This window comes from Melopsittacus undulatus, chromosome 2 (assembly GCF_012275295.1).
Source record: "Melopsittacus undulatus isolate bMelUnd1 chromosome 2, bMelUnd1.mat.Z, whole genome shotgun sequence".
NCBI lineage: Eukaryota > Metazoa > Chordata > Aves > Psittaciformes > Psittaculidae > Melopsittacus > Melopsittacus undulatus.
This window is the reverse complement of record NC_047528.1, coordinates 58073393-58086045: the sequence shown is the minus strand read 5'-3', so window position 1 is coordinate 58086045 and position 12653 is coordinate 58073393. Positions and strand designations below refer to the sequence as shown.

General features: G+C 34.4%; 1 protein-coding gene across 1 annotated transcript in view; it reads right to left on the bottom strand.

Annotated features, from left to right (window-relative positions):
* The window catches only part of MYO16 (myosin XVI), a 297078-nt gene that overhangs the window by 38292 nt on the left and 246133 nt on the right, over positions 1-12653 (bottom strand). The window contains exons 29-31 of the mRNA XM_005145243.2: positions 8501-8597; positions 3234-3480; positions 1148-1455 (exon numbers count right to left, since the gene is read on the bottom strand). Of these exons, the coding sequence (XP_005145300.2) occupies positions 1148-1455; positions 3234-3480; positions 8501-8597 (652 nt within the window). The remainder of the gene's footprint in view (positions 1-1147; positions 1456-3233; positions 3481-8500; positions 8598-12653) is intronic.

Sequence of the window (12653 nt, the reverse complement as noted above, 5' to 3'; positions counted from 1 at the left end):
ATCAGAGCTGGTTTTGGAAAAAGACTCAGGAAACTGAAATAATCCTTGGAAAATGACTATACGCAGGGAAACTGCCCCTATTGTTTCATACATAAGAAAAGAACTCCAAAGTTGTTTTGTGAGTGTAAGCAAGCATTAGTGTTAAGAACACAAATACATATATGAATTGTCATTCTTTCAAAATCCTCTGCTAAAGCTTTTTCGCTAAATCCATAATTTCTTGAAGAGCTAGGCACAGAAAGCCAAAACCACTACCAAGCTCCTTAAACCACACTATCTTAAAATTTACTGGATACAGTTCATCTCTCCTTACACAGAGCTTGAATGACCACGGAAGAGGTTAAGAAAAATTGACTTGCATCTGATGAGCTGCACATGAGAACAGTAATTATTTTGCAAGAGGGCACTGCAGAGGTTTCTGTCTGCTGCATGCAGTATTAGAGAATGGTTATACATAGCTTTAAACCCAACCTGAATGATCATCCCTGATAAGACTAGAGGATCCTTTAGAGAAAGCATGACAAGTCAAGACTTATCAAGAAAAAGCAGAATGCATTCCTTCCTTCCATCTCCTACTCATTCATTTCAAGGTTGAAGGAGAATAGAACAACTGAACTCAAAACTATTCTACATCCACTATAATGCACTAAGATGCTTTGGGACTTTGCACTTTCCTTCTGAACAAAAAATTTGCTGTAAGCACTGTAAGCACAAATATAAACCACTGCAAGCAATAAGTTATTCATGTGAACACAGAGAAAAAGTAGGAGAAAGTTTAATGTTAAACTTGGTGAAATTCAAGTTTCAAGCATTTTGTTTTAGTGATGTAAGATATTCTAGCATAGAGTTTAAAAGGTGAAATGGTCAGTGGAGTAGAATAGCTGAAGTTGACAGATCATTTGTCTCTAGAGGGAATTCTGCAAATAGGTTTTTGTTGCTGACAAACTAGGCAATTAGAACACATGAGTATTATCTGCCAATTTGGAAACAAATTACAAATTGACTCATTTTATTTACTGCCACTGAAATATTTCAGGGAAGCAAGACTTTTCAAAGGCACTTCACCGTGTTTAAAAGGATAGAAGTGAAAACAATAAATCAATATCCTAGAGTAATATTTGCAACTGTTTCTCCCTTTATGCCTAACCTTCATTAGCGGTTTCCTTAGAAGCTGCCGACAGGCAAGCACTAACAGCCTCATATGAAGCACTCAGTCGTGTGTTGGGATCCCTCTTTGGTTTGGGAGGAGGCTGTTTCCTTGGTGATGGCAGACTATTGCTATCATCCATGCTGAACACAGAGTGCAGGGAGGGGGATCTGATGGATGACCCAGCAGCAGAATGTACCAAGCTGTCCACTGCCATGGGCACAGGGACAGAGCTGGAATGAAAGTGCTTGGGCATTCGACAGTCAGCAAAGATGTCCTCAGAAACCTTCCCACCCTTGTCTTCAGCTCTGAAAACACAAAAAAGAGGCACAGATGCATTATTCAAGCGATAACAATGAACCTGTTCATGCAAACATAACAACAGCTTTCTGGTAAACAATCTCACGACTCCCCTGCTGTGTCAAAGGGATGTGTGTAGTAATCTGACAAACAAATCCAGATCAAGCTGCTAGCTTTCTTCCATTTCCTGTTTCATGATAAATCAGGACACTGGCCATTTTTCACACAAATGCAGCCCTCCTTAAGCAGTTTCATATTGTTGATCAGACATTCACTGAATGAACTGTTCACACTTTGATTGTTACACACAATCAAAAGCTGGGTTTTCAATCTGAATGATAATTTCTGGGAAATCTGTTTTAATAGAAAGTTACTGAGGCAGCAAATGCTGAGCCTTTATCATTATTTTCTAAAAAGGCAACTGTAAATTCTATTTAGATAATGCAAATCTTAAAAATATTAGATGACCTTTTTCACCAGCCACAGTGGCTGCTTGAACAATTCCACCCAGATATTTACGTATCTTCGTGTTTAAGCTTAAGTATTAGTTATAATTTTGATAATGTTAATTATGACAATATGTGTAGTTATTTAATTATTTCACAGTTTTTGAGTTTTACTTATTCCAATTTTTCTTTGTTTTTTACTATTCAGTATGTATTGATAAATAATATGTAACAGTTGCTTTCAGAAAACTAAATTTCAACAAATTCTTACAAAATTTTATTCCTCCAAAAATCAAAACACTGAAAACCTTTTAGCATAGAGTGGTAATATATTAGAAGATTTCTGTGCTGACATTTTACATCAAATCCCCAAGCATTTGGGTTTTTTTTTTTAATTGTATTTCTGCATGGCAAATCACCAGCAGAGCTGGAATTCAGGCACAGGATATAGCCAGCTGCCCATGTAGTAAATGAAATAGCTAGAGATGAAAGCATGGTGCTCAGTGGATAATTTGTTTTCACTGCAATGTTTAATTACAGTCTTTCCTACAAAGGCATTTCCTCCAGTATGTAATCACTAGGATATTTGAAGCTAATTAAGCAGATGCACTGCCATTTTCACTTTAATAAAAGTCACTGACAAAAGCAATGAAAGCAAAGAGAGTGACTCTGATTGAAAATGAAGTTTCTATGGAAAAATAAATATTTATATGTCCAGCAAGTTGTAGACACCTTCCTGCTTGTAGACACACACCTATTGACTGCAAATGCTACGTCGGCCCATTCAGCTGTCTGAGAGGAGAGAGGTCAGGGACTCAGTTCCTGGAGAAAGGTTCTCTGGTATTTACTGGATTTGTAAAATGGGCACTTTTGAAAATTTTGATTGGAGTCAAACAAAACCATTTGCCTATTTTTAAATAAAATGAAAGAATCCTCCTCACAATCAATCTACCAAGTTCAATGCGTAAACAGGATTTCTTAATCTGGATTTCATTGTATTTTAATGTTTTTCGTTACCTTCCTTAATGTTAGAATTTTATGTTAGAGTATTTTTACTTTGGTTTGATGAAAGTTTAATGTAAAAAATAAATGCCTCAGAGACTTGAATAAGTTCCTGTAAAGCTGTGTCCTCTGAATAGGATATCAGAGGTGTCCTTAAGTTTCTAGACTTCATTACCTAACATACAGAAAAAACAGGGTCTAACATTGATTTGGGCAGAGTGTATGCTTGAGAATCCTTTTGTAATTCCTCAGTCACTCTGACTTTCTAAGCAGGGGAGGAAATTACTACAACTGAAAAAACACTTTAATTCTTCACAGTAGATGTTTTGTCATCTTACCTTTTGTGACCTTCTTCTGGTCTGTTTCTGGCCTCTAACTTTTCCCTGTGGTAAGCAGTGTTCATCTCATTGCGGAGCCGGTCATTTTCCCGAGCAATGTCAGAAGCATTTTGAATAACCAAGGCATCATATGTTTTCAATCCCATATCCTCAGCATTCTGCAAGAAGCTGTTTACTGAGGTGACCTCTTGCTGTTTGATGCTCATCCTCTGTAACAATCGCTGGCGAGCTAGAAATCCTCTTACAACTACCATAAAAGAAGGAGAAAATATGGACTAATGAAAGACAACTAATTAATTGCTGAATAACTAAATACTATTGTGGGTTCTGCTGTAAACATAAGCAAATGAAGTTTATCCAAGAGCTTACACAAAAAATTGAAGAAATGCTATGGCATATAAACACCACACTAAAATGTCACTCTCTCTGTTTTCTAGTATCAGTGATAAAACCAAAGTATTGACAGTAAATTAATTCATAAACTTGAGCTATCAGAACTCAAAATGTTTACTTTCTTTGAATGTTATTTTTATTACATTACAGCTGGAAACCTAATGTATGCTATAGACTGTGAAAGCATCCATTTACACTACAAAGGTCAAAAGAGCATTCATTTCAAAATAAAACTCAAAAAAAGTGACTGTTGCTTTGAATGCAGCACGAACTAGATTATCATTTGGTTTCTGTGAGCTTAACAAAAAAAAGCTTTAAATATTTCAGTGTACCTAAAACCAATCAAAATCAAAACTGACACAAGAATTTTTAGTTTGACTGAAACTAAAAAAAATTGAAAAAACTAAAAAACTGAAAAATGAAGACATAATGTGACAGTTACATTTGACAAATTTGCATTAAATTAATCCAGTTGTTTTTGGAAAGGGGAAAGGAAGTGAGTTTTTGCTGAAAGGAAGTTGCTCACTTCCTTTCAGCAAAACCAATTCAATTAATTTAATGTAAATTTCTCAAATGTAACTGTCACCTCATGTCTGCATTTTTCAGTTTAAAATTTTCATCTGTATTGCATCAGCTTTATGTATCTATTAGGCCTGGTTTTCACACTCTTTGTCAGACCTATGTTTGGAGAAGATTTTGGCGTATCTATTTCTTATATCTTTCTGTACTGCTTTCCTAAGTATGTACATTCATTGCAACAAATTCTACCCAACCTAAATACCACCTAGTCCCCTAAATTTTCAGAAGTACCCAGATGATCAGAAACACAAGGCGCAGGGACCTCTGTAGCCACAATAAATTTGGTGCCGATTTAATCACTTTTCTTGCAACAGGTGGTTTAGCATTCTCCTGAGTGTACATTTTGGCTCAGAGGGCAGAAATACACTAACTAAAGGTGCTTTATTTTGTGTGTGTGTGCTTTTTTTTTGTAAGCTCAACAAGATTCTGATTCTTTCTAGATCCCCAGTCATTGCTGTATGCTTCACAGGGAAGAACGTGGTTTAGAATTATTCACTTGTTGCCTGAAATATTGTTGATTTTCAGTACACCAACTTACATGTAACAAAGCAGGTCGAACTTTATAATTGCTTACTACAGTTGAAGAAGCCAGCATACAATAGCCTGTATAAAACGTTCCTTTGAGTTAGGGGGAAAATACTGAAAATGTTAATATTAAGATCGTAAGTTTAAAAAAAGGCTAAAACGAATTAGATCTTTTCACAATGTAATTAGCTTTAAGTGCTAGGGACACTGCAGAACAACATTAAATTACAAGAGAGTCAATATGAATTAATCTAAAAGAAAAATGTAAAAACAGAAAGATACAATTAAGTCTTCTTCTGTGAATGTAAATTGTTACTGAATAAAATAAACAGCTAAAACAAGAGAGAAATGTCCTCTGTTTAAATACTTAAAAGAAGGTATTATTTAGAGATGCTCAGTGATGAAATGTAAGAAAGGTTAATGTTAACATATTAATACTGCTCCTATACAAAATTCACTGGGCTTGAAAACAGTCAAGATCAAGTACTATGAGATTATTCATAATGGACAACTTTGAATGGACAACATTTTTATAATCACAGCCAACCATGCCATTTTCAATCATTTTCAATCCCTTTAGTTACATTCTATAAAATTTGACTTCTTTAAACCCTTAAATATTAAATGTACTTCCCCAATTCAGTTGAAAAGGAAATTAATAGTACAGTTATTTATTGACAATTCTATGAGTATTCACATCGGATATACATATTACTGAGTCTGAATCCATAATGTTGTCATTGCAAAGGAAAAGAATACATGCATAGAACATTATCAGAGCTCACTGCTCACAAATATGGAAAATTTAGAAGAGCTTAATGATCAAAAATTGCTCTTCCACTTCTAGCATTTTCTTTAAACTTATCTGCTGCAGAGCAGACAGGGTATTTGTCAAATGGCTAAGTATCAAATCCTGCCTGACTTTGAAAAAAGCCTGGATTTTAAAGTAACATTTTACAAGTGTGTCCTTTTACCATGACACACACCAAAAAAAAGTAAAAAAAAAAAAAATTGGTAATACCATCAAGGTTGGTTATGAAAAGGAAATACAGAGGTCAGTTCTCTGGTAGGATTGTTAGCAGGCATGAACAATGCAGTGTAGCTTGCTAGGATGGTCCAGTAAAATGATACCCAGTGCAGCTAGCTTTAGCATTTACAGCCTGTACAGCTACTCTGAACTATGCCCTTTTACCAAAATTGAGATGTTTTGAAGAAACATGCAACAAAATTTTGGCAGGGACGGTTGGCAGGCAGACCCCTCCTCTTGTTTTGCACACATTTTCACGAATTGATTCTCATGTTTCATTAGAAGGTGGACATTTCCCCACATTTCCTTCTCTATGAGAACATTTGAAAGATTTTGTCTTCAGTTCAACACAGAACAAAACCTCAATTTCATAACCCCAAAAACTGCTGTGAAATGAACTTGTAATCTCCTAGACTTTTACTGCTCAGTTTCTTCTACTTCTGTATGGATACTAAGATTTTCTTTTGAACTTGCTCTTCATTTATGTAGATCCAAAATAATTCTCATTTATGCAAATTAAAATAATTGAGGTTAGCACCCCCAGTGCAGAGAAATATATATTTATTTATAGTTCATCTAAGGATAATGATCAGAATAATCAAATTCAAATAGACCATGGATGTGGGTTATGTGATAAATATATTAACTATTGTGCATAAAATGTATTAAAGTTAATTCCTAATCTATATGAACTCTTATAGAAGAACTTTAGCATGATGGACTTTCTTATAGGTATAAAAAATTTTCTCACTGATTCAATAAGGTCATAAATTCCCATATATAGTTCTCATAAATGTGAAAAAAAAACCCACAAAACTCACAGATCCATTTTTAAATAAAAATTGCTAATACACACAATTTCATTTTAGCTTGATCCTTTTCTTTCCCTGTGTAAGTAAACTTGCAGGTTAACAGAAAAAGACCTATCTTTTGGTTTTTTTTTTCCAAATTTATGGGATTGATGAAGGGATAGATAGTAAGACCAAAGTAAAAACACTTTAAAAGAATTTTGGGCAAGACCTGGTTTTTCTTTAAGTTTTTACATGGATATATATTACATTTTAAGCCTGACAGAGAAATTATTGACTAGTCTGGTTATTAGTCAAAGAGAGACAAAGCTTCCAAAGTCCTTTGTTTGCAAAGGGTGATAGGATAAAAATGTGGATATGCAGCAGGACAGATACCATTATTCATTAAGCATCACCAGCTCAGTATAAAAGTCTATGGATCCCAATTTTAGGACTATACAAGAACAATGCACAGGTACTCTATCCTCTTCCCAATTTGCCAGAGAATTTTGGCATGCTAATTCTGCAAGTTTACAATTGTACCTATTTACAAAAGGGAGTTTATTTCATGAGCTAATGCCATTAAACAGATATCTAGCTACTCCTTATTTATGAAAGTTCCTGATTTTTTCAGGTTTCCCAGTCCATAAAAAACCGGCAGATGAGACATAGCTTAAAAAAACATTGAACACGGTTTTGATGAAAATTACTTTTCAAGAGAGCTTAACTAAAGCGGGCTAAAAACCAAAGGAAATACTTTTTCAAGAGCCAAGAAGACGTACCATCTTCATTCTTCAGGCAGATATATGTTCTCTTACCTATGCAAAACACATCTGAGGATGTTTTACATTTTGGTGTAGGCTTATATTAAAACTCCCTGTTTGCAAATTGGACTCTAAAAGGTAAATATTTCTTGATAAGAAGGGAAAGAGGATAAATCACTATTGATTTTCTAAATGTGTGAATACAATAGGCACAAGTTGTACACTCAGATGAACTGTGATCTGTGTTAACCGTCACTCTCCACATTAATTCCTGCACTGCTTCTATTGTGATTTTGCTTGATTCAAGTTTTTTCTTGGCTTCCTCTTCTCCACTATAAGCTTACAGTGAAGAACAGATAGTTAAAATGAAAGGAGCTTATATACTCTTGTCTGCAATATAATGTATATGAATAAAAAAACCACCAAGATAACTTTTTGTCTTTTAAATTTCTTATAAAAAGGTGATAATGGGAATTGTTACAAACATCAGCTAATTAGGTAAATAATGCACTGTGTGAAGGAAGCTTCTTCAAACAAAGCAATATTCACATTTTCAGCAGTTGAGTTTTTGATAGGAAATGTAACCGAAGTAACAGTAAATCAGGACACAGTGGATAATACCTCCTTTAAAAATGTGCCAAAAGATGTCAGCATGACTTTAGTGAGAATTACAGAATAAAAAAGGGGAGGGGGGGAGGAAATACCTAAACATAAGAAACCAGCAGTCAAATATGAAAGCTATTATAAAAGGAGGAAAATAAACACAAGTTTAAATTATTGAATTATTAATTAATTTTAAATCATTTGACTATTATCTTGTATTCACTGTCAAAATATTGAGCACACTGCAATTCTTTATTATTTTTATGCTATATGATTTGCAACAAAAGTTAAAGGTGATATTAATGCCTTCAAAAACCAACAAACATACTTGAAATATTCAAGATCCCTAAGTTTTAATTATGGGCAACAGTTTGTCATAAAATTATGTTTGACAGACAGAAAGTGCAAGCATCACCGATGTTACTATCATCTCAAAAAAATCTGTGTAAGTAGTTAGCTGGAAATATGTTTGTAGAGAAATGTATAAAAACCAACAACTATTCAAGAAGAAAAATTTGTTTTTGTCATGCAATATTCTGCTCAGTGTACAAAGCGACAGATGAGGAATTCTCACTCTGTAATTGTTACCTTTTTGGCAAGTTATAATTTTCTTCTGAAGCTGAAGGCACAAGTCATCGAGATGGTCAGCATGCCAGTACTTAAGAAACACCTTTCGGACTCCTATCTAGAATACAAACAGCAGGGCAATCTTCAGAATCAACAAAAAAGGCCAAAACAATGACAGGTAAATAACTATAGTACATATACAATTCAGCTAAAGGTTGAGATGAGATCTGCCATTCAAGAATAGCAGAATGCTAATACTTGTATAGGGAGGTACTTGGTTGATCAAAATATGTATTTGGAAAGGATGAGCAGATTGTCAGAAACTCAGTCCCTCTTCAGTTCCAAAACCATCCAGAACAAACACTACAATCTTCAGGCTGGAAAAAAGTGTATTGTGAATATAGTTATGCTCAAGTGTTAGAAACATAATAGGAAATGAGGTTTAGCTTTTATAAAACAGGGGGATGTAGGCAAGGAAGAATGTGAAAAGCCATAAACTCATGTGTAACAGAAAATGATAACAGATAGATGCCATCTGTGGAACAGCAAGTATTTAGCCCAAGTTGGAGGATGGGAGAACCTCACTGCCATTAGTAAGAATGATTCCTAATGTCCAGAAAAAATTATGAAATTCCCAGCCTAGTTCTCAGCCTTGCCTGCTGAAGCTGTGCATAAGGTCTCTTTTTAGAATCAAGCCTAAGAACTCAGAGACAGAGGGACTCATTTGTGAAAAATAATCTCCTAAGTATCTGATTGAGGTTTTGAGCTTATTCTAGTACTGACTAGTTGCTTGGTTTAGCTCATCTAGTTTTTTAGGGTCTTAATTACAATCATTATATGCTCTTCCCCTTAGAAAAAAATTAGCTAGTTAGAACAAAAGAAAATACCTTCCTTTTGATAGCTTCTGAACATGCTGAAACAGTCCTTAAAAATTCTTTTCTGTGTAATCTTCAAACGCATTCCTTTCTAATAGCCTTAAAAAAATGAAACCACACAAAATCTACTGAGAAATAAAAGGACCAGTATCAGAGCACTGTGCTATCCAGTGAAGATTATAATTTCTCTCTTGCTATTAATTTTGTATGGCTAATAGGGGAACTGATCAATTAATACAATTCTGGCTAAAACTGCAGAAACTGGTTCCAACTCTGTCTGCAGCTCACAAGCTCATTCTCTTATTGCACCATTCTGCTCTGCTGTTGTATTTTTAGTATAGATCTGGGAGACCAGCACTGGCAGGAATATTTGCACACCTTTTCAACTAACCATTTTTAATTCCAACACTACTGACACTTATATGTCACTGGTAGTGATGAACTACAGAAAGCAAGAACATATACATCATCTTTAAAGTCCATTAACAACATTCAGAAATGACAGGGGCACATTTCTGTCCCTTGGTTCCCCTTCACTTTACTCTAGAGAGAAACTATTTTAAATCAAATGTTTTGAAAAGTCTAATTCTGAAGTTCGAGCTGACAGACAATGATGGTGCAACTGTTAGTCTTTTAGTTAAAAATCAGACACACTGAAATGGCAAGATTAGAATGCTTTCTAAATTTTTCCATATCTTTTTTCTCCAATAAAATAGGCCTTTCTGTGTTATTGCAAAGTGTGCGAAGGTGATAAAAACCACATTTTACTCGTCTTGCCATTGTAGAAACTCATAAATAGGGAATAGGCTTTTTTTTTTTTTTTTTTTTTTTTTGCATGGTAGGAACAGTTATTTTAGAAAACTGTGCAGCTATAGAAGTGCTAGTATAACTTGGCTATTCCAGAGTATCTTCTCTATTCAGACCACCTATTCTGGAATAATCCTTCAACGAATTGAAATTATTTTTCCAGAATAATATTACCTTTTTCTGGATCCTGTTTCTATAATGGCAGTTACCCCGGTAAAATTATATCTTTATACTTACTTAATAGATTATCTTGAGTGAAGATTTCCAACTTTTAAATTTACATTAATTTGAGGCAATCTTACTGAGATCTCATTGTGCTTTTATACACTGTTCTTACAGATATACATTCATCCTCATTTCCTTGACCAGCGAATTCCAACAACAGTTTTCACTTTTCTTCCTGTGCTTTCAAAATTCCCTTTTTGCCAGGTTGTCTTAGCACTCTGACTTCCTTCTGCATTCATTATCTGCACTGTAGTTTGCTTCTTTCACAGAGATTGCTAAATTTTCTTAGGAATCTTTCCTTTTGTCACCACTTCTTTTCCTTTTTATTTCAAAAGTTCTAAGAAAAAGAGGTAGACCACTTTTTTCCACAATTTAAATTTTATTGGTTTAGGCATCTAATCTTTTATTATGAACAAGCAAACTTTTCATGTTTTCCCAGCATACTGTGTCAGTTTTCTCCTCCCTTCCCAACAAGTATTCCATTTTCATGACTTCAACTTTTTTTTCTAGGACACCACAACTGAACCTTGACTCCTCCTAGCAGACCTACTCAGTCACTAAACCCTGCAAATTCTGTAATAACTGCTCATCAAACAGCTATTTTTTCCATCCATCTTGTCAAAACATATATTGAACTTTTCTTACTACTGGCTTTGCCTCCTAAACCCTCCATTTCTTGTTCACATCATCTTAAATCCAGAATTTTTCTGTAAGAATAACTGAATTATTATTCATATGGTTAACTGTAATTAAATTATCATGTAATTATAATTAACATTTGCATCTGAGTAGCTCTCAGGCAACCATAGCCTAGATACAAATACTTAAAAATACTTTCTACTCTGTTTACATTTTCTCTTTATACTCTGCTTTTCCTTTCCACAAACCCTCCATATCACTTTGAAGCCCTTTTTCCATCCTCTGTCTCAGGACTATGGAAAATCATCAATTTTTTCCTCATTTCTGCCTCTTTTCCTCCATTCCTCAAACTGATTGTTTCTTCCCTTACTTCCTCACTGGAAATCTCTAAAACATTTATCTCTAGTAGGGCAATATTATGGTACTCTAACAGTACAAAAAGGGAAAGAAAAATTGTATTTTGAAATATTAGAAAAGCCCTTATTATTAGCAGTGCTCACGGCAAAATAAACAACCCTATTCTTGATTAGTCTCATAATTAACACACTGGCCACATTTAGGCTATATTGCAAATATGTAGCTTAATTAAACATTAAATCACAATTTATTTTGCAGTGTGCAGTCACAAAATCACAGTCAAGACTATTACTTAAGCTTATGGTTAGTTAAGCTATAAGTGTCTGGCACTATAGAATGACAAAGCTGGCTAGGGGACATGCAAAGCATTAGTCCTCTTTTCTCCTATCCTGCACCCTAGGAACAATATAAATGGAGTTATAGTAGCATTGCTTATGCCATGAACTTTATTAGTAGAAGCCTGCTACAGTTTTTAAGTGAATGAAGGAATAAAAAATGTCAATACAAATTCATTTTTACTTTCAGATAAAAGCTATTTATAGATTTTACATCTTATGCCATGTCTATTGAGAACAGAGCTCTCAATGGGAACTGCTATAACCCATTTGATTATGTTAGTATGGCTGGAGATCTCTGTTGCTCAGTCTTTGAACTAAATCTGATATCCTCTAAAGTTGATAGAGTAAAAGCTGGTCTCACTGCCCTCTGTACAGTTCTGGTGTTCAGTGAAAACAATAATGTTGAAAAATGTTAGAATTTCATATGTCAGATATCAAAACAGTTTTTGAGGCTGCTACCTGTCTTTATTCTGGTCTTTTCTCTAATCACAAAACATTTCCTGCTTGCCTAGAGGAAAAAAAGGTCAAAATGTTCTTCCACTATGCACTCACTTTTCAATACTTTCTGGACTACAAAGCGCTCTCATCTGAGTCTGAAATTTTAATGTCATTCAGACTCCTGTAAAAGTAAACCATCTGTGAATTACAGTCATAGTTATTTTAATTAGAAAAGCATTAGGGTTTTAAATGTTATTTTGCAAAATGACACATTTTTTAAAGATTAAGTAAAATTGTCATTGATGACTACGAAAGCTTCAATTACTGCTACAGGCCTCCTTTTTAATTCTTGGGAAGAAACAGAAAGGATGGGAGGGAGTTGTTCGTTCTTGTCTTTTTTTTCTTCTTCTTTTTTTTCTTCTTTTTTTCCCCCCCTTTTTTTATTTTACAGAAAAGGTGTAGGATGTAGAAGTACAGACATTCAAAACTAGGGAA